Source organism: Carcharodon carcharias, chromosome 13 (genome assembly GCF_017639515.1).
Source record: "Carcharodon carcharias isolate sCarCar2 chromosome 13, sCarCar2.pri, whole genome shotgun sequence".
Classification (NCBI taxonomy): Eukaryota; Metazoa; Chordata; class Chondrichthyes; order Lamniformes; family Lamnidae; genus Carcharodon; species Carcharodon carcharias.
The window spans coordinates 88,227,495-88,255,348 of record NC_054479.1 but is presented as its reverse complement, the minus strand read 5'-3'; the positions used below and the strand labels follow the sequence as shown (position 1 = coordinate 88,255,348).

Here is a 27,854-nt window from a genome sequence, read left to right as displayed (position 1 = left end):
GGCAGGTTAGCTACAGAGAGCTCATTTCCTCTAATGGGGAAAGTAGAACAAGGGGGGGGAGAACAGTGTCCTGCTGGGGGTGCAATCTTGATAAACAAGGGGGAGGCAGTGGCGTAGCGGTATTGTCACTGGACTAAGATTCCAGAGACCAAGGGTAATGCTCTGGGGAACCTTGATTCAAATCCCATTTAAATTTAATAAAAATGTGGAATTAAAAGTCTAACATTGTTGTAAAAACCCATCTGGTTCACTAATGCCCTTTGGGAAATCTGTTGTCCTTACCTGGCCCGGGGCTTGGCCTACATGTAATTCCAGACCCACAACAATGTGGTTGACTTGTAACTGCCCTCCAAACAAGGGCATTCAGGGATAGGCAAAAAATGCTGGCCTAGCCAGTGATGCCCACATCCCATGAACAAATAAAAAAAGATTACATAGCCTTTACCTCAAGCATTGCATTACAGAGGAAAATGCACAATGTTAGAAGCAGCAGCTAGGGCATCCATACATTTACTATGTTAGTAATTGCTCTGTTAAGGTAAGTGCTGTCGCATTTGTCCTGTGCTCCTGCTAAGTTGCATTGGCGTGCAGCCATGCAGCAGCCCAGAAGGTCCCATGCATGCTTTGTTCTGTCATAAACATCGTGCAAATAAATGTAATGGGACTGCTGGCTGTGCACAAAAACTGGATTTGAAAGGGAAAGCTTCACTCTCCATCTACTCACAGGTAGGCAGGCTCTCTTGGCAGAGCGCAGCATCCGCTCCATATTCAGCATGGGTCTGAACAGGCGAACCTTATTGTCCGCTCCTCGATAGGCTTTTAGTCCTTCGAATAGCTGTGGAGGAAGACCAGGTGAAGTCAGAAGCCAGTTAACGTAATCTTTGCAGCTGATTCCACAGCTATTTGGCAAAAGGAAAGTGTGTGTGAGGTTAGTTATTTTTGAATTCCACAATTAAGGCCCGTGATTTGTTTTCTGCATCGTTCCATTTTCTATTCTACACGGTGAGTTAATGCACAAAATTAGTTAATTTTCCCCAGACTCCTGGCTAGCATCACTCAAACAAATTAACCATCAGCTCACTGCTGATTGTGGGATCTTTCTGTGCTTAATTTAGCTGCTGCAATTTCTACTTTACAACAGTGATGACACTGCAAAAATGCCTCGTAGTCTGCGGAATGCTTTACAATGCCCTGAGATCATGAAAGGTACTATGGAAACGCAAGGGGTGCAAAATTAGGTATTCCCGGCAAGCGGGTGTGGGGATCAGAATGCAGGAGGAACCCGCATCCGTTCAATGCAATACAGTCAGTGTGTCGACTTCATGCTTCCTGCTCTTTTGTATGGCTGTTGTGCGCTGGACAGTGGCCGCACCACCAGTAAAAAGGGCTCGAAGTCTTAACTTCCTAGCACCAGTTAAAGCTAGTCCACACTGCTTAAAGCTAGTCTACACCTCTGAAAGGGGAGATACACTGTGGCTGGAGCACCTTGCTGGGAGCCATGCAAGGAGTGAATCTGACTAGTAAAACATCGAATCATTACAGAACAGGAGAGAGAATGAGTTCCAAGGTTTTCAGATCCAGTCCTGATGAAGGAAGTGAAAAGGAGGAGCAGAGATATCCTGTATCCACCAGGAGGAAGGAAGCCCTCCAGACACAGACTCAGAAAGCAGCCGGAGCAGACAGTCCTGGAGGCCAATACCATGTGTCTAGTCCCGAGGACAGATTTAGTGCCGCAAGAAGTTCAGTGATCTTACACAAGTGGTCAAGGTCAGTGAGCACGCCTTCAAATGCCACATTCCACTAACTGGACCACTAGCCTCAGCCACTGCTCAATTCACCACTCCCATCATCCCATCGACAATCTCTATCAATCAGGACTCATACCTAACATTCATACGCTCCACCATGTCTTCATACACTTTGCATTGCTACAAATCCTATCCTTGGGCCTTTCTCTTTTCAAGTGTCCAAGTGGTCGAACCTGGCCAGGCAGTGGAAAAATAGCAGGAAGAGATTGCTGATGAAGATACAGCACCAATCATTTGATTTCATTGCTTTGCAAAAGCTGCAGCTGTTATGTCCAAGCTGAGTGAGAGAGTGTGGAGCAACAGCAACCTGACTGAGAACACCAAACTATGAGTTTACCAAGCCTGTGTCCTCAGTGCACTCCTCTACAGTGGTGAGACCTGGACAACATACGCCAGGCAGGAAAAAGCCTGGACAATTTCCACCTTCACTGCTTCAGCCAAATCCTGACATCTCTTGACAGGACAAGGTCACCAACTCAGGGGTCCTGGAGCATGTTAATTCCATCAGCAAACACTCATTGCTGAGGCAGCAACATCTGCACTGGCTCATCACATTCATCGTATGGAACACAGGAGCACAGGACTCAGGATCAGGAGTAGGCTATCCGAATGGCTGACGGCCATAAACCCAAAGACCTTCCGCACAGTGAACTGGCCACTGGGTCACGACCTCCTGGGCGTCCATACCTCCGCTACAAGGACACCTGCAAGTGAGATATGAAGATGGCGGACATTGACACTGACAACTGGGAGACTGTCACTGATGGCCGTGACCTCTGGAGGCCGACTGTTTGGAAGGGCATCGGAATAGGCGAGGAGAAATGAAAAGGTCAGTTGGCTGAGAAGAGGGCCCAGAGAAAACAGAGGCCAATGAATTGTGCACCTTCTCAGCCCATTGTCTCCCTCAGCAGCAAATGTGGCAGAGACTGCAGGCCAGAGTGGGGATCCTGAGCCACACCAGGCGATGCCTAACACAGAGTTAACCACCATGGCACAAACCATCGTCTTACAAGATGTAAGGCTGAGCCGACGGCTCAGATACTGCCACTGTGCACAACTTGCAGATAGATTATCTGCGTGTGGTGTGACACGGTACATGAGCTGCAGTACAGGACTGGAGGCAAGAATGGCGCGAGTGCCACCTCTCCAAAGGGCAAGGTCGCACCTGGTTTCCACTGCAGGGGACTCAGGTGAGGGTTCAAAGGAGCAGCCTCCAGCAGATGAGGATGCACGTTGAATTGCTTGGTGCTTTGGGAATATCGCCAAACACCTGCTCTCAATGTGTAGAAGCATGGAGGAGTCCAACACCAACAGTCCAGCAGAGACTGGAATTCATCCCTTCCAGGGTAAAAGTGGTAGCCAACTCCATTCTCATATTTGTGGGCCCACGAATGATGCAGCATCAAACAGCCAATGCCTCAGCTTGCATTGTAGCAGCATCAGAAGCGACAGAAGCTGCAGCGAAAGCTTAAAACTGATCTCATGCGAAGTCAGACTGCTGCCATCGTGTTTATGGATTACAAATTATACAGCAGTCCAGCAATCTGCACTCCAACAGACTGGCTGAGGGGCCACACATGGGAATGACAGTGGCTCTATGGAGCACAAACCTGCTGTCCTTTCTCAGGGTGGCAGCATTCATCTTCCCACCACTGCCACTCTGCCAGTGCCCTGCCAGCCAGCCAGCCCAGACTGAGGTGGTGCAGCAGGGTATTCTCGGGCCAGAGATGCCGGGGTATCCTGCAAGGCTATCTGCAGTCTCCCTCGATCAGCAGCTTCCAACCAGCCATGCTGCAGCTATCCCTGGTGACTCAAACGTGGCCGGCAGAGCAGAACAGCTGAGTGAAGGCTGCTGCCAGGATACAGGGTATGACCTGCATGATGTGCTACCTATGATCACAAGCAAGGGGGCAGTGAGGAAGCAGAACCCTTCTCGGTTCCAGTATAGGGCAGCATTGATATGTGGCGCCCACAGAGTGATGTGTGCGGAGTCAACAACACCTTCCACCATGGGGAATCCTGCAATCCTAGTGAAGCCACTTGCTTGCTCTGCCTGAAACGTAGTGAGCTCTCAATGAATAGAGAGCTTCAGTCATCTCAGGCAACAGTGGGTGACCAACTGTGAGACATTGCAAATATCTCAGCTCCAGCCTGGAAGCAGCCTGATGCATAAAAGGTTCATCATGCAGTCGCCTCCAGAGCCATTGGCAATAATGTCCTCACGTTGTTCTGAAGTTCCAGTAATGGCTGCTGAAAAGGGTAGATTTCAGTGAGGACACATTTACTGAAGTGCAAACGTATCACACATTGTTCCTCAATAAGGTTCAGGTAGGAGCATTGCTCCCTGAGCACCCAGAGCAGATATAGTCTCTTACAGAGAACCATTCTCCTCCAAGGTATTCCAAGGCTGAGTGCCTACTACTGCACCCATGTGTGGGAGCGACTATTCTTTTACAGAAGTGTTGAAGTCAGCAAAAGCTCCTTCAGCACCTTCAACACCACTCCCTGTAGACTTCTGCAACTTTGGACAATACAGAAAACAGCAAACACTTGTAGAATCAAAGCAACAGCCAGAAGAAATCAACGAGTAACTAACCTGAAAGTATGCCTTTAAATAGCCCAGTTGTGGGTGGGGCTTCCTCCTTGCTGCTGAACATGTGTTCAGCTGTGCCAGGTTAAGGGAAGGCAGCAATCGGAGTGATCAGCTCCAAGCTGGCAGCGCTGCTATCAAATCAGCTTTTCACACTGACTGACGACATGAGCTGCCTGCTCTGCATTCTTCCACTGGTCAGTCACTTACTAATATGGCATTCGGTGCCATTTGCCCCAAACGTGCATGTGTTGGCCGCGGATGTCATTTTGGTGCTCTAAGGGCACCCATAGCGCCCAAAAACAAGTGCTCATGAGCCCAGTTTCTCAATCAAGTTCTTTCTTTCAGTTGTGCTGCACACTTGCAGCATCTGATAACAACCACACGAGGGTGCTGTAAGGGCATGTCCTGCAGGATGCTGATACCGGGTTCTCCAGTGCAACCAGACAGCAGCAGGACTAGCGATCGTTCTCTTCACAATAAAGATCCCTCACACCTATCAATAACTGTAAAATGGTTCAGAATCACACAAACTGAAAATTATTATACTACAATTTAACAGGACCTCTAACTCAAAATATTAACAAGTTTAATCACTGAGCCATTTGCAACCCCATTTTAAAAGTTAAATGAAACCTTTCCTGTATAAAATGCATACATCCACAGAAATTTGGATTTTTGCTACATAACATATAATTACTGTGTTAAACTCTGCATCTTTAAAATATCTTTGACAAATCACATTTAATGTCCCTATAAACAGAGGTCGGTCGTGGTTCAGAGGGCAGCACTTTCACCTCGGAGGAACGCTCAGGAACTGAAGCACATAATCCGGGCTGACATTCCAGTGTATACTGAGGGCATGCTGCACTGTCACATGTATTGTTAAACCGGGGCCTCAGGCAGATATGAAAGATCCCATGGCACTACACAAAGAAGAGCAGGGGAGATCTCCCCGCTGTCCTGGTTTATCCCTCAATCAAACAGCAACACAAGTTGCTACCTGGTTATTTGCCACATTGCTGTTTGCGGGATCTTGCTGTGTGTAAATTTGGCTGCCGTGTCTCCCACAATGCAACGGTGATGACAGTTCACAACTGCTTCATTAGGTGTGAAGTGTTTCACAGGTCTCTGATGGCCTCAGGTTGGTTAAGCGGAAGGCTGTGTATGCTGCCAAAGGTGTACATGTGCAGTTGTACTGTTTGACTCTGTTACATCAGTGCAGCGAGAGAGCAGGCAGCAGCCAGGAATAAAGATTGTACTGCTCAAATCGTCATAGCCGTGTTTTAGGCAGCTTGGCATATCTTAATGGCCTTGTTTTTCCTTTATCTTTGACTGGCTATCTCTGTAACTGGATTAGTTCACTCAATTTACAATATTTCCATACAGCATTCAGGTGCAACAAGGAAGGGTGAAACCCATCTGCATACAATAACACGAAGAAGATCATTGCTGCATGTAAATGTAGCTAATACAGGACTAATTACGAGAAGTGACTAACATAACCCCATCCTGTGAATGAATAAAAGACAAATTATTCCCAGAAACAGCACAGAAACAGCCAGATGGTATATGTGCGTGGTGACGTCGTTGACGCATGTGCAGAGGGTGGTACCAGCATGCTGGGCACAGCAGAGTGACATCACTGGATTCCTGCGCAGGCACCCACGGGTATCGGCAGCCATCTTGCGCTGGCCGAAGACACACGGTGTAAACGGAACTTACCAGACTCCTAGCACCATTTCAGGTCCTCACCTCACCAGTTGAGCGGGCAAGAATGGCTAAACCGCAGTGGCATGGGGTGATGGAACAGTGGGGGTGTGGGGTGTGCTGGGGTGTGGGAGCCAGGGGTGCAATAGGAGCCCAGGGGCCAGAGGATATTCAGCACATCATCTGACACCAGTTGTTTGTGTCCATCTCAGAGTACGAATGAGAATGTGCACACATTACTCGGGTTGCACAGGGAGTTGTGCCAATATTTAAAGTTACTACTGATGTAAAGAAGGTTGTGCAATGCCCTGAGTTAACTTAACCAACTAAAATCCACATTTAAATTTACATTTACGAAATTTTATTTACTACATCTACTAAAATCTACATTTAAAAGGTCCAATGCACTAAAAAAAAATCTACATTGCCAACACTCTGGCAAACATTTGTGGTATTTATGGGCCTACTCCCACTCTACTTCATCTCATCCCACATATCCCTCTATTTCTACATTTCCAATTCTTAAGCATTGGTCGAACTGAAAATTAAAAAGGATTAAATTCTGTTGATTTGCTATTAGTGTTTTACACATTTTAAGATGTTTGAGGAGTGCCTTGACAAAGGTCTTTAAGATTATAAAAGGGTTTGATAGGGGAGACATAGAGAATAAATTTCCACTCGTTGGGGGGGATCGGTGCTAGATGGCCATAAATTTCAGATCAATATTAAAAAATCCAACAGAGAATTCAGGAGAAGCTTCTTCACCCAACAAGTGGTAAGAATGTGGAATTCAGAGAGCTCTGCAGAATCACAGAGTGATTGAGGTGAATGGCATGAACACATTTAAATGGGAAGCTGGATAAACACATGACAGTGAAAGAAATAGAGGGATATGTTGATGGGGTGAAATGAAGTAGAGTGGGAGAATGCTCATGTGGATCATAAACCACCAGAAACGTTTGGCGGGATGTTCCAGTCCAGCCCACCGTCAGACTGGATATTCCCACCCAAAGCCCACAAACCTTTGCCGGTCCGCCAAATTTTCCATCCCATCCGCAACGATTCCCACGGCAGGTGGGATCAGAATATCCCACTAGTTAATTCTGTTTCTCGCTCCACAGATATTGCCAGACCTAGTGAGTATCTCCACCATTTTCTGTACTTATTCCAGCGTGGATTTATTGGGTCAAATGGCCTGTTTTTCTGTTATACATTCCATATAACTATGTAAGTCCAAGCTGACACCAGACTGAGGCAGGCTGAGACTCCTGGAGAAAGGGGTAATCTCACAATGAAACCAGATGAAGTATAAATGTGATGCAGAGTCAAACCTGCTCTATAAAATGGTCCTGATATGAGGATAGAGACCTGATCCCCTGGCTCTATACTTAAACCCGACAAATTCATGTTACGTGTCAACCTTCCTGCTTTATAAACATTTCCACCCTTAAATAATGGGAGTGAGCACTGCTTTTGCACAGCCCATTCCTGGCAAGACTGTTAATAGATTGAGGCAGAGAGGGGAGCCTGTGTCTGACAGGGAGACGGGTCTGCGTCCAACAGAAAGGAAGGTTCTATGCCTGACAGAGAGGGGAGTTCTGGGGCAGGATTTTTTTGTCCCGCGGGCATGCACGCACCCGACCCAAAAGGGGGTGAAATAGTACACGATGACGTCAGACGAGCGTCCCAGTGTCATTCCACACTCTCGCCACCTTTCAGTCAGTGGGCATGTGCAAGAAGCGGCAGCGTGCCCGCCAACGATTAAGAGATCTATTAAAACCCTTAAGTAATTAATTAAGTTGTATTTTTCACTACTCACTCAACCGTTCGGTTGGCAGGCGGGTGAATAGGCCAGGTGGCCTTTGCATTTCAAACAAAACCTCATCCATGGGCAGGATGAGGTTTCCAATGGTAAATTTTTTTAAAAAAAAAGCAAAAAAAAAAAAAAAAATTTTTTCATTCTTTCTTACATGTCCCTCTTCATGTGACTGAGTCACATGTGGGGACATATTTGTGTAATATATAGAAAGCTTATTTTTCACACTAAAACCCATCAGCCCCCTGAGGCAGCTCTGTGCCTTCAGGGAACTGTCAGCACGCACTTCCTTGTGCTTGTGCAAACTTCAGCGCTCGCACTCCTCCTGCCCCTATCCCGGCAGCGCTGAGGCTCTTAGAGCGTTCACTGGCCAGCCAGCGTGGAATCGCGGTTGGAGCCCGATTGCAGGCGGCGGTGAGTCTTGCGGCTGTTCCCGGGTCCGCCCATCATGTGTGCCCAATGCGGGGAAAATCCTGCCATGGTTACACAGAGGCAATGCCTGTCTGGGGATAGCTGCAGACCCAGTGATTATAATGCACCAACCTGTGTAATACCCCAGATTTCCTCATTTAAATTAAAAATGAAACTGTTCTGTTTCAATGAAGAAAGAAAGACTTGCATTAAATAGCATCGTTGATCGTTCCGATGACTTCAGGACATCGCAAAACGTTTTACAGCTAACTGTGCACTCCTGGAGTACGGTCACTATTGTAACATAGGAAACATGGCAGCCAATGTGTGCACAGCAAGCTCCCACAAACAGCAGTGTGATGATGGCCAGATAATCCGTTTTTGTGACATAGGCTGAGGAATAAATATTGACCAGGAGAACTCACCTGCTCTTCTTCAAATTAGTGGCGTGGGAGCTTCTACCTAAGAGTGCCTCAGATTAACGTCTCACTCAAAAAATGACACCTCTGTCAGGGCGGAACTCCCTCAGCACTGCAACAAGAGTGTTAGCCTGGATTATGAGCTCGATTACCTCTGTTTTAATGATCAAACCCACAAGCTTCTAACTCAGAGGTAAACGTGTTTTAGACCATTATCTGGAAAAGGTACAACATTCAGGGTTACGGGGAGAAGGTGAGGTAATGGTACTGGGTGAGTTGCTCATTCGGAGAGTCAATGCTGAAACGATACACCAAATGACCTCCTTCTTCGCCGGAACAGTTCTGTGATTCTGAGTGCTACCAAGCGTGCCACAGTTGACACTGTGAATAAAACAATGTGAAGCCAAGGCAGGACCCTCGCTTTCGTCAACTCACCTCCACTGAATAATGGAGAGCTGACACCGCAGGATGCAGCGACAGGTTCTGCAGAGGTTTGATCTGTGGTCTCTCCCAACCTCTTGCAGCTGTCCAGTGAATCATCAACATGTGATCACTGAACACCGTCCCAAAAACGAGCTGGTTAGGATCCGGCTTCTCTGCTGAAGTTTGAACCAATTCAATATCCAGATCTGCAGCCTTGAAGAAAAGAAGCAAAAAATATATACATTAAGGCTAAAGAAACACCAGCTTCAAAGCTTCTGTACAGTTAGTTTACACAATGTTACACTGAATTTACCACATAGAAACAGGTCATTTGGCTCAGCTGGTCAAAGCCAGTGTTTAAACTCCACAATCCTCCTCCCACTCTAATTACCTCTTTCCACTCTGCCTCCTATTCTCTTCTCCATCTTACATGAATCAATCCATCCCTTAATTATATCAATGCTATTTGGTTAAACCATTTCACAATATAGTGAATTCCAATTCTTACCACACAGTGTAGAGAAATATTTTCTAAATTCTTTATTAGATCAGTTAAGAACTCTTAGGCTCATGCCCTCTTGGTTCTGGCCTCCTCTGGAAACAGTTTCTCCACATCTGCTCTATTAAACCCCTCCATCTTAAAGGCCTTGGTCAGACCTCCTCTTCAGAGCATAAGGACCAGAGCCTATTCAATCTTTCCTCATAACTACATCCTCTCAATTCTGACAGCATTCTTGTAAAACAGAGTACTTCACATGGTTATTTTAGAGTTTTTTGGGGTAAGAGACCCATTTAGAAATGATTGTGTATAAGAAGTCATTGTGAGATTCATCACTTCCAATAGGAATGGTCGGTTACAGAGCCCACACCTCATGATACCGGGGCTGCGTATCCAAGGTTTCCTGAGGTGCAGTCACCTACGACCATCACACCAAGCATCAGGCAGTGATATCGCCACCAGATGTGCCAGATTTGCCGAGTTCCCTATCTTGGTCGGGTCATCAGAAGGGGGAGCAAAGGAAGCAGTTTTCAATGGAGAGGGGAGGGAATCTCAAAGTAGGAAGCAAGAGTAGCTGCTCTTGTTCACCTCCTCGTGGCCAGTCACACAGTTGGCACTGTCACCCAGCCTGGCACCCAGATGTTCGAGAACTCTCTTAGAGTTATTGGGTATAAGCATGAATTTAAAAAAGCATTCATCAAAATACAGGAACAGGAGGAGGGCATTCAGGCATTTGAGTCTGTTCCACGTTCAATTAGATCATAGCCTACCTGCACCTCAACACCTTTTACCTACTTTTGCTCCATATCCCTTGATATCTTGGCCTAAGAAAAACTTATTTATCTCAACCTGAACCTCCAATTGTCTCCCTGCATTTATAGTCCTTTTTTGGAGAAAATTCCAGATTTCCACTAGCCTTTGTGTGTAAAAGTGCATACTGCTTTCATCCCTGAGTGACCAAGCTCTAATTCTATTTTTCATATTCGTTCATGGGACATGGGCGTTGCTGGCTAGGTCAGCATTTATTGCCCATCCTTAATTGCCCTTGAGAAGGTGGTGGTGAGCTGCCTTCTTGAACCACTGCAGTCCATGTGGTTAGGTACACCCACAGTGCTGTTAAGAAGGGGGTTCTAGGATTTTAACCCAGTGACAGTGAAGGAACAGCAATATATTTCCAAGTCAGAATGGTGTATGGCTTGGAGGGGAACTTCCAGGTGGTGGTGTTCCCATGTACCTGCTGCCCTTGTCCTTCTAGGCAGTAGTGGTCGTGGATTTGAAAGCTGCTCTCTGAGGAGTCTTGGGCAGTTCCTGCAGTGCATCTTGCAGATCATACATACTGCTGCCACTGTGTGTTGGTGGTGGGGGGAGTGAATGTTTGTGAGTGGGATGCCAATCAATTTTAAGATTGTATCCTGTCACGATGAGAAAATTGTGACTTAGGTCTACCTATAACTTCATTAGCCGACCAAAAATATATTGAACTGTTTAAAAGAGGACCTTTTTTAAAAAAAATACAAAAAAAGACACTGACTGAAGATGGCTACCACTAGTCACCTGAAGTCTGGTTGTCAGGTAATCACTTTTCTGGAAAGTTCCTATATAGATTGCACTGCAGACCTGTCCTGACATGTTGCATGGAATTTCACACTGTGGGTGTCAAGGTCCACTTCAAACAGGAACTCTTGGAAGGAAAGACAACGGGAACTGCTAACTAGCTTGATACACCCAACAGACACTCAAGGTGCCCTGTTGCAAATGAAATAACCCCATGTTGGTTTCTACTATCTTGAAACGTATCAAAAGGTGCAGAGATGAAAGATCAAAAGGGCAATTACTTGTTCAACAACAATGACTACAAGACATGTTAATCAAATTCTTTCTTGGAGTAAATAGATAGAAGGTTTAAATGTTGGTTTTGCCAAGCCAGAATCAGAGAGAGAAAATCAAAGTAATCTGGGAACACTGCGGAAGGGAGCAGCAAGGAATCTCTCTTTCTCTCTGAGGCTAAGATTGTCTCCAGCAAAGTGCAGTTACTTGAACTTCAACTCAACTCCAAGATTCTAAAGGAAACCAGCTAAATTCAAACAGCCACAATGTTCAACAATCTACACCTAAAGGACAAGCAAAGGGCTTAATTGTATATTTTCTTTTAATTTTTATTTGGACTCTAACTTACCTTACTTCTGAAGGAGACCAGCTAACTTCAAACAGCCGCAGCGTTCAACAATCTATGCCTCAAGGGCAAGCAAAGGACTTAATCATATATTCATTCATATAACTTCTATTTGGACTTTACTTTGCTTCTGATATGTGTGTCTGTGTCTGTTTGTCTGTGTATACGTGTGTCTTTTATTATTTTCTCTCGGGATTAGCAAATAATACACTTACTCTTTCTTTGACTCAAGGAAACCTGGTTTGATTGGCTCCTTATTAAAAACTAAATACATTTGGATTGGAAAAGCATCTACAGGGAAAAGAAATTTAAAAAATACCTTAGTTGTGACCAACCGAGGGGGCTGATTAAAGGGGAGCCAGCTCACTCCTCCTCATCCGATTGTAAAAGAAATAGCGGGCTCTTATCCAGAATTGTTCCCATAGAGTAATGAAAGAATTAGAGTGGGGAAAGTAAATTGCTTTTTCTAAAACAATTTTAAGAACTGCAAAGGTTTCCTTGGGACTGTCATATACCAAAGTGCAAAAATGTCCTCATTTAATGCCAGTGCTTTTCTAGAAGAGAGTTGCTTATGAGGATTTAAGAGTTCTGTCCCTCGAAGAGCTAAGAGTGATAGCTGGGCATTTAGAACTAAAGTTTCACCTGAAAGGTGCAATATGTGTGATGTTAAACTGCATGGCCAGAGAATTAGTTTGCAAGCCTAAGACAAGAGTAAGAAAAAAATAGACTTGGCAAGAATACAGCTGCAACAGAGACAAAGAGAGTTAGGACTCCAAGCATTAGAAAAAGAGATAGAAAAAGAGGGAAAGAGAGGAAAGAAAAAAAGGAAAGGGAAAGAGAAGAAACTTTCCTAAGAAGGCTACGTAAACTAGAAGGGGAGATAAAGGCAGCCCAGGCAGACCAAAGGATAACATACCTGAAAAGTCACAGGAAGCTACTTGGATCAAAAGAAGCTGAAAATGTTGGAGAAAGCCATCTGGAATTCATAGGAGTACAGAGAACGGAGAATGGTTCAAAGGCCCTGCAGGGGGCAATGGAACCTGTAAGGGTGGAAGTAGCTAGGAAAGGGGCTACCTGGATTTAAAGAGGCTGGAGAAAAGCAGCAGAATTTTGCAGAGGTGCAGAGAGCTGGAGAATGTTCAGAGGCTCAAAAGGAGGCAACAGAACCTGTGAGGGTTGGGTTAGCTAAGAAAAAGCTATTTTAATTTAAGAAGGCCAAGGTTAGGCCTGTAGGGTGAAAGAAAGACCAGTAGAATTCAAAACAGACAAAGAGAATGACCTGAAAATTGGGTTGGTAGATACATACGGTTTTCTCAGAATTGAACGGGGACTAGGAAAATCCCAAAGCAGGTAAAGAGGCAGCTGGAGAGCCACTTGAAGTTAAAAGAGCAAAAGACAGGTGAGCAGGAGTACAAAGAGCCAAGATAGAAACTGAGGAAGTTAAAAGGACCAAGGTTGGACCAGCAGAAATAAAAGAGGTCTACGAGGGGGCGGTAAAGATTAAAACGGAAAAGAGAGATGGGCCAGTAATTAGTTTGATGGACAGCTTCATGGCTGGTTTAAACAGGGAGAAATGGAGTTCCCAAACAGAAAAGCAGATAGTGAGGGAGATGCCTCACCCGGATGAAGAGCCACAAGGAAGTATGGCAGGAGCTGACCATCCACTTGAAGGCAGTAGTATTCTAGGGGACATGAAACAGGTTAGGGGAATGCCAATTTCCAAGGCAAAGGAATGAGCTAATGAGTCAATGATTGGCTTGGCCAACAGTTTTATGGCAGATTCATGTGGTGTAAAGAGAATATCATTTTTCCTAATATTATTGTGGGATACTGAAGCAGGCTTGTGGGGGCTGTGTGTGTGTGTGTGTGTGTGTGTGTGTGTGTGTGTGTTTGTGTGTATATATATGTGTGTGTGTTTGTGTTTGTGTGTGTGTGTGACTAATTCAATTAAACTGAAGACAGTCAGACTGCAAGGTTTAAAATCATCAAAGGGTTTAGGTGTAAAAGCAGGCATTTTGAAATGGAGATGGTGAGCTAAGATGAGAACCAAGTAGATACAGTATGAATGGAATTTGTATTAGGAGATAAGTGAGGAGTGAATAGTGAATTGCTAGAGGTTGAATTTCAAAGAGGGATAACAGAAAATTTTACAACTGGCAAATATCGTAAATAAATAAGGCAAAGTTATTAAGTTTATTTTTCCCAAAAGTGTTGGCTATGATGAAAATATGAAAGATTTTTATATTCTGGGAAAAGTAACTTCCAAAGAAAGTTTAAAACAATAGATTTAAAGATCAAAGGGGAAAAATATATTTAAACAAAGAACCAAAAGCTGTATGAGACAAGTGGCCATGTGAGATCTTGAAAGGAGGACTATGAGAAGACAGACTTGTGAAAAAGCAGCCTTTGACCACCCCAAGGAAGTGCTTTTTTGTTCCAGAAAGCAAGGTTTTGTCAAAAGCCTTGGATTTCCATTGTCAAGTGGGAGGGAGAGAGAAGCTGTGAAATATCTCCCTTATAGCAACAGTGGGTTCCTTGTGGTAATATTACTGGATTCTTTATATATTAAGAATCTATTTGGACTGTTGCCTGAAAAGGGGTGTTTATTTTGAGAGACTATTTAAGTAGAAGTCTTTTGCAAAATGTTGTAAGACTAAATTTAACTGTGTAACTGTAATCTTGTGTCTGTAAGTTTTCTTCTCTTTTGTTAATATATGTTTTAAGTTAATACTTAAAATCTCCAAAAGTGGTGGTGGAATCTTCACTCTGACTTCAGTGCACATACCTTCTCATAAAATACAAATTGCAAACTGTTGTGATAGCTTGGCCAAGTTTTCCTTTGGGATTTGGTCAGCTCGGCAATTACCATCTGCCACATCATAAAAGCAGGGACCAGGGAGGTTTCCAAATAGACTAAGAAAGAGTGACTATGATGATCCACTTAGTTGAAAAGCTCAGGGGAGTATAGCAGAAGCTGAACATCCATCTGAAGGCAGTAGTGTTCCAGGGGACATGGAACAAGTTAGGGCAATGCCCTTTCTTAAAACAGAAGAGGAAGAAAGGTGAACCTACCCCAAAGCAGGCAACACTTGTGAAAACCACAAGGGATATACCAATGAAATCTACGCACTGGTAAATCAAATTAGCAAGTTCAAATCTGAAAATCCGAAACCTCAACAAACTCAGCAGTGAAACTCATGCAGGGTTAATCACTAATAAACAAGATGAAACAGACCAAGCTTTAAACCTCAATCAGAACTGTGTTGATGGAAAATTCACTAAAAGTGAAGAGCCAGACACAAAACTACAGTCCCTAGAGAAGGTGAAAGTCAAAGTACAGTTCACTAACCTCCTAGCAATGAGAGCTGTAAAAGTGCCTGAGTTTGAGCAAATAAATACGTGGGTTACAGAGGTGGACAGGGGAGAGTTAAGCCTGATAAGAGCATCTCAGCTCCACAGTCAAACGAATTTGTACTTTGAAAGCCTTTGTGAAAAACAGCATGAAGACAGGGCAGTGGGAAGCACAGAACACTCACAGATAACCCAGAACAGCTTGACTATTACTAACAATTTATGAGCTAACCCGCCAAACCCCTTAAATGATGCTTAATCAGGCATTGCAGCAAGGGAGAGGCACAGGATTACTGACAAAATTATGTCACGGCTACCACCAAAGGTAAAACAACTGATACCAGCCTAATCCTTCAAATGAATGTAACCAACCACCTGAAAAGAAAACAAAGCAATGGACGAGCAGATTGTCCTGGGCGGAACACAGTTCAGGGTCATGTGGGTAGCAAGACCCAGTTAGAACTGATGAGATAATCCAGACCAAGGCTAAGAGAGTGAATAGGAATGAATGCGTTTGTTATTTTATATGTATTTTTATATACCTTGGAATGAAATGAGAGTGAATCTCATTTCATTCTCCGTGAGAGGGAGGTATCATGACAACGAGAAACTGTGACTGAGTGAGATCTACCTATAACTTCACCAGCTAACCAAAACATATTGAACTGTTTAAAGAGGGACTTTAAAAAAAAAACAAGAAAAGACACTGACCAAAGATGGCTACCACCTGATGTCTGGTTATAAGTTGACCACTTTTCTGGAAAGTTCCCAAATGGATTTCATTGCATGCCCTGACATGTTGCATGGAATTTCACACTTGTGGGTGTCAAGGTCCACTTCAAAAGGGACTCTTAAAAGGAAGGTGTTAAAAATGCAAAGTGCTGGACTTTAATCAACTGCAATTCTGTCAAGACAATGGGAACTGCTAACTAGCCAGGCCCTCAAAACCCTCTGTTCAGGATGAAATAAGCCCAACTCATGTTGGTTTCTACTAACTTGACATGTGTCAAAAGTTTCAGAGATGAAATGTCTAAAAGGAGATTACTTGTACAATAACAATGACTGCAAGACATGTTAATCAAATTCCTTCTTGGAATATACAGACAAGAGATTTAAGAATTGGTTTTACGAAGTCAGAACCAGAGAGAGAAAAATCAAAGTTGTCTGGAAGCACTGTTGAAGGAAGCAGTAAGGAATCTTTCTCTCTCTCTCTCTCTGAAGCTAAAATTGACACCAGCAAGGTGCAGTTACCTCAATACCAATTCATCTCCTAGAATTTAAAGGAAAGCAGCTAACTTCAAATGACTGCAACATTCAACAATCTGCCCCTCAAGGACAAGCAAAGGTCTTAAACATATATTCTTTTAACTTTTATTTGGATTCTAACTTTTCCTACTTCTGATATGTAGTGTGTATGTGTCATTGCGTATTTTATTACTTTTTTTCTTAGGTTTAGTAACTAATAAACTTACTCTCTCTTTGACTCAGGAAAACCTGATTTGATTGGCTCCTTATTAAAAGGTAAATACATTTGGATTGGAAAAGGCAACTACAGGGAAAATAAGTTTTAAAAACCTTTGTTGCAAACCAACCTAGGAGGCTGGATAGAGGGGAGCCAGTTCACTCCTCCTCACCCACATGTAACAGTCCTCTTGTTCCAGGTTCCCTCATCAGAGGAAATAATGTTTCTTTATCTATCTTATCAAATCCTTTTGTCATTTTAAACACCCCCATTAGTTCACCCCCTAAAATGTCTTAAACTCCAGGGGATAGAAGCCTAGCTTATGCAACCCGCCCTCAATTTAACTATAAGTTGGGTGAGCATTAGAGTAACATGCAAAACAAAAGCACAAATAGATGTCATGCAGGAAAATATGTAGACATTTTAAAAGCTATGAGGGAAATTTATTACATGATAATCAATTCACAAAATGTGAAGGGTTCACATAATTAATCAGGCTTATTGAACATCAGATGTGTCAAGTTCCCTTTAGAAATAATTTACATGAGGTTTATTTCCTGTAAGGAACATATATTTTTCTTTCTGTTGGACCATTGTAAAGAACATATCTTCCTATGTGTTGGACTGTGGATTAGAATTACAATGGCTGCAGGTTGAAAGACATGTCCACTGGAACAGGATGAGAGATATATACAACGTTGCAGTCCTGGGCCTGGAACAGAGTGGACCATGAAAGACAGGATGATGCTGGAATAGAACTGTCTGACAACATCATCTTAGTTGGCTCCTGACCAGGTGACCAGGGTTTGTGAGAAGAGCAGCACAGCTGAATAGCTCCAAGCTGAAAGGAACAAGACCTAAAACCTCTTTCTTCTGTGTGTGGAAGATTCCAGTAATTCCACAATAATAGCTAGCCTGTTTTTTCCCTCCTCATATCTCTATGACCTGCTCTCTATCTGAAAACCCCTATCAAGAGGCAAAGGGGAAAATCACTGTTAGAGACATTGAAAGGCAAGTGCTCAACCAGCAAACTAAATGCTGAAAGTGCTGGAAGACCACCTCATGTCACCTACAAGGACCGAAAGGAATTTGGAAGACATTGATCAAAATCAATCCATTGAATCCTCTACTCCGGAATTGGTACTATTGAACTGTTTTATCCTACCCTTAAAATCCATGTTTTGTGTGTCTTATGTGTTTTGTGTGTGTGTGTGTGTGTGTGTGTGTGTGTAGGGATTTAAGAAGGGGGTAGAGTTTAAGTTATAGTGTTAGAAGTTAGCAGTTCGTATTTCTTTCTTTTGCCAAACAACAGTTTGTTCAACAAACAGTTATTTACTTACTAAGTTTACAAACCCGGTGCTCGTATTCTGTTAACCTAAGTTAAACAGTTTGGTAGAATTGGGGGAATCTGGTGGTTTGGTCAAACTTTTTCACATTTGTCACGGCTCAAGGAACAGTGGGACTTGATATTACAGCACACTGTCCCCAGTGAGTAGTGACATTCCATTATCAGTTCGCATTTCATTTGCATCGCTTAAGACATTTCCCATTGACAATGTTGTACTCGATGTTCCACCGTAACCTCAACTGTATAATTATTCACAAATTCAGTTGCAAATGGAATTAGGTTTATAGCTGACACAACAGGTCGGAGGTGAACAATTGTGTTGAGGTTACCTTGCACTGTGCAAGCGGAGCAAAGGAAGTTTGTATCTCACATGATTCCTGTACTTTGGCTTTGCCTCTTACTATTGTACCTGCAACTCCTTTCCCCCCTACCCCCAACATCCCAACCCTACACTCACAGCCCCGCTCCCAGCCTCTCACCCTGCCACACTAGAACCAAATGTGGGCTGAAGCAACAGCAGTCTTGGGCGAGTGATATTCATCAGTGCCAGGTTAGGCGCTTTGGGGAAAAGGGACCAGGTTAAACCAAACACGAGGCTCTCTTTGCAAGATAGGGTCAAAGCCAAGAAGCCAAAGAGGAAGGGATTCTTTCTGTCGCTGCCATATGATTTCCTCCCCGACTCTGAGGTTGACTTGCATTTATATAACGCCTTTCACAACCTCAAGGCAACCAAAGTGCTTTACATCCAATAAAGCAGGTTTTGAAGTCTAATCACTATTATAACACAGCAAACAGCAAATCTACACACAACAAAGTCCAAAAAATAGCAATGTGACAATGGCCAGTTCCATCTCGCTGTTAGTTGCAGGTTAAGTATAACTAGGACATGCCTGCTCCCCTGCTTTTGTTCGAAAAGTGCCATGCGGATCTTTTATGTCTTCCTGAGAGGAAGGAAGACGCATCATGTTTAATGTCTTGTCTGAAAGACAAGACCTTTGACTGTGTAGCACTCCCTCAGTACTACACTCAAATGTCTGCCTGGATTTAGTGCACAGGCCCCTAGAGCAAGACTTGAACCTGCAACCTTCTGACTCAGAGGTGAGAGTGCCATGGCTGACACACAAAACAAGAAACAAAAGGGACCACATAAAGCACTTCATAGGTTGTGAAATATTTCGGGACATCTGAAGATTGTGAAAGGTGCTATGTACAAATGCAAGGTTCTCTTTTAGCATTCTTATTCAGGCATATTAAGCTGCAAAAACACACTACCTTGTGCAAACTGCAAACAAACAAGTCTAAATTCAAGGACAGCTGAACAGGCAAAGCCAAGGGGAAGTTGGAATGTAAACATAAGCATAGATTTATTTTATCAATTAATCCATTGGGTTTGTGAAAGGTCGATGCTACATTCTCTGGACTTTACGGGTGGAATTTTCCAGCCCTGCTCGCCAGTGGGACCTTCTCGTCCGACAGAAGTCAACGGACTTCTGGCTGGCTCACCACATCTGCAGCAGTAGGGCCGGAACATCCCAGCCTATTGTGTCTATACACTGCACTGCATGTATATTCACAAAATCAGGCAAAATCATACATTATTCATATGACTGTGGTGACTGTATCTTCCAGAGTTCTGAATCTGATCTTAATATTATAAAATATAAAGCCACTATTTTTGCCACATACATGACATTCAGAATGAAACAGCTAACCAAACCCCTAAGGCATAGATGACAATGTTTATAAGCATCAGATCTCTATTTCGGCAAATAAGCTTTTTCTGCTCAGATGGTTTAACTGGAAAATGCCTGGAGCATGTGACCTTCATCCGTAGTGATGGCCACATGTACTAGATACCTTCCAGTTAAACTACCTGAGCAGAAAGGCTGCTTCCCCTAAACAGAGATCTGACGCTTATGAACGTTGTCATCTTTGCCTCAGGGATTTGGCTTCTGCATCGATCGCCAAGTACTGTTAAACAATGATGTGGAGAATGTATAAAGGTTCATTTAACAAGCTCAATTTTCTGACTGCGTACCCCCACTCAGAATCCCTTCCACCAGCAGTGCATTTCGGGAAATCATGAGGGGTGTGTGGGCAATTCGCCGTTATATGCAAAAGCAAAATGCTGGAAATCCAAAATAGAAACTGAAGATGCTAGAAATGCTCATCAGGTCAGGCAGCACCTGTGGAGAGAGGAGCAGAGTTAACCTTTCAGGCCAGTTTGAATGACGGGTCACTGACCTGAAACATTAACTCTGTTTCTTTCTCCACAGATGCTGCCTGACCTGCTGTGTATTTTTTTGCCAATATACGCAACAGCTGAGGGCTCTAAGACAGGAGCACACAATGGGGACATTTATCCTAACAGTAATTAGTGTTAAATGTCATTATGACGTTCAAGGCAATTTTCCTTGCACTTCCTGTTTGCACAAGTTGACTTCCTGTTGTTGTGTTTTAGTCACATTTTCAGCGAGCCTTCCTCACACCCAGCAATATAAATTCTCATGTCCACACTTAAAATGGCCTTTGTCTGCGTAAACCCATTGCCTGGGTTGTGAAACCTTCCTGGAAATCACTCAAAATCTTGTCTGAGATTATTTTCACTGCCGTTTTCTTCCCAAAACACCCTTTAATGTCCAAGCAAAAGATATTAACAAAAAATAAACTCCCCTCATCTTCCCTCCCCCAAATGTGCCTATTCCACAATAAGATGACTGAATTTAAACATACAGGTGTCTTTCACGTCACTGAAGTTTTTACTTGAAGGATCCAGCCTCTGCAGCAAACCTGGGTTTGGACTCGATGTTTTTGTCTGAAGTTGTCACTCTACGAGCTGAATTTCGATTGTCTGGCCTAAGCGTTAACGGAGTTCAGGTTCCCCAGGATACATCAATACCAATCAATGAGCTGTCTCGAGGGAATATTTTACTTTAATTTCTAGCAAGTTCTGCTTAAAGGATTTCAAAATTTATGGAATACATGCTAGAGGACAAATTTATTTTCAATGACCGGCTTGGGTTTGTACGTGATTGTGAATGAACCAGTTGCTTTTGTAGTTTTCTCTTCTAAAATGCCTCAGAAAATGCATTAAGCTCAGCAATAAAGTTCATTCTTGTGGAATTAATTTTTCAAAACAGGTCATTGAATTTTGAAGCAAATGCTTCACATTTCTCAAGATTATTAGTTGTGTTTTGTTGACAGTAAGAAAATGCAAACATCCTACTTGATAACAACTGTGAAGAGAGTCACACACAGGAGACTAATTTTTAGTCAGGGCTGTACAATGGGTAGTAGTAAACTGACCTTCTGTTATACACCTGCCTGATTTTTATTTTCACTGGCTTCCTCAGCTACCACAGCACAGGATCATCCCCCAGCGCAACAAGAAATGGGCATTAAATGTTGGCCTAACCAGCAACACCCACATCCCAGGAATGAATAAAAAAAACCAGAACCCCAGGCTGCCCCTCAGTGCAACCAAACCCTATGACCATCCCCCAGTGCAACCAAACCCCAGGACCCTCCTTCAGTGCAACCAAACCCCAGGACCCTCCTTCAGTGCAACCAAACCCCAGGACCATCCTTCAGTGCAACCAAACCCTATGACCATCCCTCAGTGCAACCAAATCCTATCACCATCCCTCAGTGTAACCAAACCTCTGGGCCATCCTCCAGTGCAACCAAACCCCATGACCACCCCTCAGTACAACCAAACCCTATGACCATCCCTCAGTGCAACCAAACCCTATGACCAGACCCGAGTGCAACCAAACCCCAGGACTATCCCCCAGTGCTGCCAAACCCTATGACCATCAATGAGATCAAAACCATTCATATCCTCTCGGAAAGGGATGTAGGATACAGTCTTGATGGTGGCCTTTGGTGTGACATTTCCAACCCATTCAGTGACTCCACAACTCTTCATCAAGTGGATCAGTCATTTGCATTGTTATATTCTTTCCATCACCATCTGACAGAGTAAAGGAGGTTCCAGTAGGGTGAATCTTCTGTACTCTCTCCATGAACCATTCTCATGGTGAACCACGAGACCACATTTGTGGTTCTGGTCCAACCCCCAGTGCAACCTAGCCCAGGACTACCCCTTAGCACAACCAAACTACAGACAAGTATGGCTTTAAGATACTGCCTGAATAATGTCTGGATTCCCTAGTCCAATAACCTCCAACCCACTCTAACCCTATCTTACCTGAACAGCACACTAGATCTTAACTCCTGTGTGTAATGCCGCAGAGGGTAGGCTAGTTTTTATGTTAAGGGTTTAATGAAGTGAATCTGGACCAAAATTTATTTTTATTGTTATGTAATTTAATGCTGAGCACAGAGACTACTGCTTTTTAATTTGTTTGTCTAAAGCAATGTATATAATCAGGAGTTCAGATAAGATGGAACCAGGACATCACTAGATGTTATTTAATCGTAATATACATTTACTGGTAATAAACTGTGAGTCATTACTTTGTAAATTACAGACACTAATCACTAATGCATCAATGGCATTGGACATACACTAGACAGAGCAGTGGTCATTAATGTATATAAAAACAGATTTCCCCAATGTCATCACCATAGAGATAGCTACCAGAGTCGCCAAGTTATCCAGAAAATTAACAGTATTCCATATAGAAATAATAAATCAAGTCTCTATGATATTTCATCACATTTCAAGTTAAATGTAGCATAATTCTGGGAATATGACACACCAGTATATGCAATAGTACCTGTGTGTGTTAATACATCTGTGTGCACATACATTTTTTTATTCTTTCATGGGATGCAGACATCACTGGTTTGGCCAGCATTTATTGCCCATTCCTAATTGCCCTTGTTCAGAGAATCAGAGTCAAAGGGTAAGGATAGCAGATTTCCTTCCCTAAAGGGGCATTAGTGAATCAGATGGGTTTTTATGATATTAGACTTTTAATTCCAGATTTTTATTGCCCCAGGTCTCTGAAATACTAGTCCAGTGACAATACTACTATGTCACTGCATCCTCACACATGTCAGATGGAAGTACACATGTGCAGATACCCAGTGGCTTGAATGAATGAGCCTGTCTGCTTTACTACAGAGTAAGAATATACTGTCTCCTACTTGGCAGTGGCCTGTACATTCTCCCATCCTCCAACCTCAACAGTATTTAAACATTTTAAAGCCCCCATTTACAACTAATACTGAGCCATATACATGTGGTAAAGAAAAGAGTTGACGTTTCGAGTCCTCATGACCCTTCGACAGAACAGTTCTGTCGAAGGGTCATGAGGACTCGAAACGTCAACTCTTTTCTTCTCCGCCGATGCTGCCAGACCTGCTGAGTTTTTCCAGGTAATTCTGTTTTTGTTTTGGATTTCCAGCATCCGCAGTTTTTTTGTTTTTATATACATGTGGTGTTCAGGAGCATACCTTAAAGACCTCAGCACCAGGCTGTGGGGAACTCCCATCGATTCCATGTTTGCTGCTCTGAAGGGGAAAAAAGGAACAAAAAATGGTAACTGTACAGGAAATGCACCATCTAGTTTCAACAAAAAGAATAAATTTCATTTTAGCTTTAAGGGGAAGCAGTTTAGTAGCATTTTCAATAACATTTGTGAAATCCATTTTGTAAATCTTCAGGGCTTGTTCACACTACCTCCCAACTCCAACAACCCAACACCCACTGGGAAATATTCAGGGATATCAAATGGGTCACTTCAGGCCACATACTATGACAAAAGTATCATTTAAAGAGAACCTTTGAAAGAGGTGGCATGTAATCAGTGGAGGACATCAACATTTGACTGAGACTAAAATGATTGAACATATTTGGCCAAAGAACAATGACTGTCAATGACCAGGCATTTTTGCAATGACAAGTGTAAACTAATATCCTGTTCAATGTAGCAATTACAAGCAGTTTAGGAATGATTTACCAATATAGATATACAAAAATAAATTTAAATAATTATAATTAACAGAATAAATAAGTCAAAAGCGCAAATTCTAATGCGGACATAAGACCTCTAAATATGTCAGTTGTAATAATAACAACAACACACTAATCTTGGAGATTTGCATCAGATGTCTTTATATCAAAGGGGTGTGCATTTATTCACCAAACAGGCCACTTGCTGCCTAGGCCCAGTTACCTGGCCTGCTGCCTCACATCTTTGGAGGGGCTCAGTTAGGTTCTTGTTGGGGACAGCAGGGAGGTGGACAGACACTCACATTGTCTGAGGTCACTGCTTCATCCAGGCTTCGCTATTGGCTTCAAACAATACCCCACTGCTCTAAGTATATCTGGAATCTCCCCCACCGTCCTCTGATTTCAATTGCTTTACAAAGTGCCTGCAGAATGCTGGATAGCCAGTGTGTGTCGTGAGTGTGAGGACATTTATTACAAAGAGTCGCTTTCTGTTTTGTAAAACCTGATCTGAGCCCCTTGCACAATGACCTTTGCTAAATCTATATGAGGATTCAATGGTCAAGTAGCGGCTAAATGTGGACAGAGGCATGGCAGGATAGGAAGGGAGCTTAGAAAGAAAGATATTAATTCTAGTTATTCCCGTTATCAATTGTGGTACAACAGAAGTGATCTCTTGGGTACTGTAATGGGCAGCTCCAGCTTTCTGTTTGAGCCATTATAAAGCCCTCACTCTTTGTTTTGTTACCCTCCAGATAGTATTATTGCATTATCCCTCTGAATGTATTGTACCTTAGGGATTCGAGGTTTCATTTATTCAAGGACTACATATATACACATTAACCATTGTACCAGCCAACAAAACCATTCCCATTTCTGCTGATTGATTCTGGGATTTTATATTATTATTTCTATTGATGTTTTGGGATCGCACTCTACATTCTTCAGTCTACAAAAATGTAAACATTTCACAAAGAAAATGAAATGGTAAACATCAGCTGCAATGGCTGAAAGGCATTTTAACACAGACTGGAGACTAGGGGCCTGAAATTGGAGATTAATGAAAGTCAGAGAGGTGCCTCACCAGGTTTCACATGGCTAGTTTCTCCTCCTCTCATTCTAGAAAGGTCCACAATGAGAACTCATTCAACAGCTCATCTTGAGGTGCCTTCTTGGAACTCTTTTGTCCTTGTTTGGACCAAGGCTATAATGAGGCCAGGAGCTGAATAGCTCTGGCAGAACCCAATTTGAGTGTCAGTTATTGCTGAGTAATCGAAGCTTGATAGCACTGTCGACAACCCCTTCCATTGCTTTGCTGATGATCGGGAGTAGATTGATGGGGCGGTAATTGGCTGGCTTGGATTTGTTCTGCTTTTTGTGTACAGGACATACCTGGGCAATTTTCCACATAGCCAGGTAGATGCCAGTGTTGTATCTGTACTGGAACAGCTTGGCTAGGGGCGCAGCAAGTTTTGCAGCACACTTCTTCACTACTATTGCCAGAATGTTGTCAAGGTCCATAGCCTTTGCAGTATCCAGTGCCTTCAGCCATTTCTTGATATCACATGCGATGAAATCAAATTGGTTGAAGCCTGGCATTTGTGATGCTGGGGACCTCCGGAGGAGGCTGAGATGGATCATCCACTTGGCACTTCTGATTGAGGATTCTGGCAAATGCTTCAGCCTTATCTTTTGCACTGATGTGCTGGGCTCTTCCATCAATGAGGATGGGGATATTTGTGAAGCCTTCTCCTCCAGTGAGTTGTTTAATTGCCCACCATCATTCACAATGGGATGTGACAGGACTGCAGAGCTTAAATCTGATCTGTTGGTTGTGGGATTGCTTAGCTCTGTCAATTGTATGTTACTTCTGCTATTTGGCATGTAGATAGTCTTGTGTTGCCGCTTCACCGGGCTGTCACCTCATTGAGACCATTGCCTCTGCCACTTCCCTCCCTTCCCTTAGCCAATCAGCCAACCTACTGCGAAGGGTCCCCTCTGCCCTAGGCCTGAACCTGTACCGTTCTCTAGCCTTTTCCATCTCTCTTGATTCCCTGTCTCATCTCATCTTGTCCATGAGACCCACCTCCTGTTCTCTCAACCCTATTCCAGCTAAACTGCTGATCACCGAACTTCCCCTCCTGCCTCGCATATTAGCTGACATTGTTAACAGTTTGCTCTCTTCAGGTTCTGTCCGTTTTTCCTTCCAATCTGTCACCATCAGCTCTCCCCTCAAAAAAACAACTCCTGACTCTGCCTTCCTTGCAAGCTACCACCCCATCTCCAACCTCCCTTTCCTCTCCAAAGCCCTTCAATGTGTTGTCATCTCCCAAATCCATGCCCATCTTCCCTGGAACTCCATGTTTGAATCCCCCACAATCCATCCCTGTCACATTCCTGAATCTGTTTTTATCAAAGTCACAAATGACATCCTATCTGACCGTGACAATGGCAAACTTTCCCTCCCCACTTCCTCCCAACATTCTCCATCTGTCTGCAGCCTTGGACACGGTTGACCACACCATCTTCCTCCAATGTCTCTCCAGCTGGGTGAGACTGCACTTACCTTGTTCTATTCTTATCTATCTAATTCTAACCAGAGTATACAGCATTCCATCCCACTCCCACACAATTACCCCTGGTATCCCCCAAGAATCTATCCTTGACCTCCTCCTACTTCACATCTATGTGGTGCCCCTTGGTTACATCACCCAAAGGCATGGCATTAGTTTTCACACATACGCTGGTGACACCAAGCTATACCTCAACACCACCTCTCTTGAATCCTCCACTGTTACTAAGGTATCAGGCTGATTATCTGACATCCAACACTAGACAAGCAGAAATTTCCTCCAGTTAAACAGTGTGACGATCAAAACCATTGTTTTGCCCGATACAAACTCTATTCTCTAGTCATTAACTTCATCCCTCTCCCTTGCAAATGCTTAAGGTTGAACCAGACAACATTAGTGTTATATTTGGCCCTGAAATGAGCTTCCTGCCATGTCCTAAGATCCCCCATAACGTTGTCTGTCTTTACCCCTGTGTCAGCTCATCTGCTATTTAAACACTCATCCATGCCTTTGTTGCCACCAGACTTGATTATTCCAACCCACTCTGGTTAGCCTCCTATATTTTGCCCTCCAAAACTTGGGCTCATCCAATATTCTGCTGCCCGTGTCCTTACTCGCCCGAAGTCTCATTCAGCCCCATGCTTTTTGCCCTATATTGGCTCCCAATCAAGCAATGCCTTGATTTAAAAATTCTCATCCTTGTTTACAAGTCTGTCCATGGCCTCACCTCTCCCCATCTCTGTCATCTTCTCCAGCCCTACAACCTTCCAAGGTATTGTTGAAAAAAAAAGACATTTTTGTCGAAGCTTTTCGTCTTGCACTCATCAGGACAATTCACAAGAAAATACCAGTGTCAGGGGAAGCAACATATTTATACTGCATGAGAAGAGAGTGCGAGTGACAAAAAATGACTCTTATTTTCAGCAACACTCAGGTTCTGTACTACCCTCTGAGATATCTGCGCTCACCTAATATGGCCTCTTGAGCATTACCGATTTTAATCACTGCACCATTTGCGGGTGCACCTTCAGTTGCCAGGCCTTAAAACTCTGGAATTCCCTCTATAAAACTCTCCCTTGCATTCCTCCTTCAAGACACTCCTTGAAATCTACCTCCATGACAAAGCCTTTGGTCTAATGTCACTTTATGTGGCTCAGTGTCTAACGTTGCTCCTGTGAAGTGCTTTGGGGCATTTTATTGCCATTGCTGATGATGGTTGGATTGCAGTTTGAAAAGACAGGGGTTTAAGGAGAGTTTTTATTTTGAGAGTCAGTGATGACCACAGTGTTGAAATGCAGCAGTGTAGTGGGAATGAAGTCCATTGAGGAGCAGCTGAGTCTCATGGGTAAGG

The 27,854-nt window shown here is 43.5% G+C and overlaps 1 protein-coding gene across 1 annotated transcript in view; it reads right to left on the bottom strand.

The window, feature by feature from the left end:
• The window catches only part of bcat1 (branched chain amino-acid transaminase 1, cytosolic), a 73,910-nt gene that overhangs the window by 32,481 nt on the left and 13,575 nt on the right, over positions 1-27,854 (bottom strand). The window contains exons 2-4 of the mRNA XM_041203515.1: positions 23,435-23,491; positions 9,190-9,390; positions 725-835 (exon numbers count right to left, since the gene is read on the bottom strand). Of these exons, the coding sequence (XP_041059449.1) occupies positions 725-835; positions 9,190-9,390; positions 23,435-23,491 (369 nt within the window). The remainder of the gene's footprint in view (positions 1-724; positions 836-9,189; positions 9,391-23,434; positions 23,492-27,854) is intronic.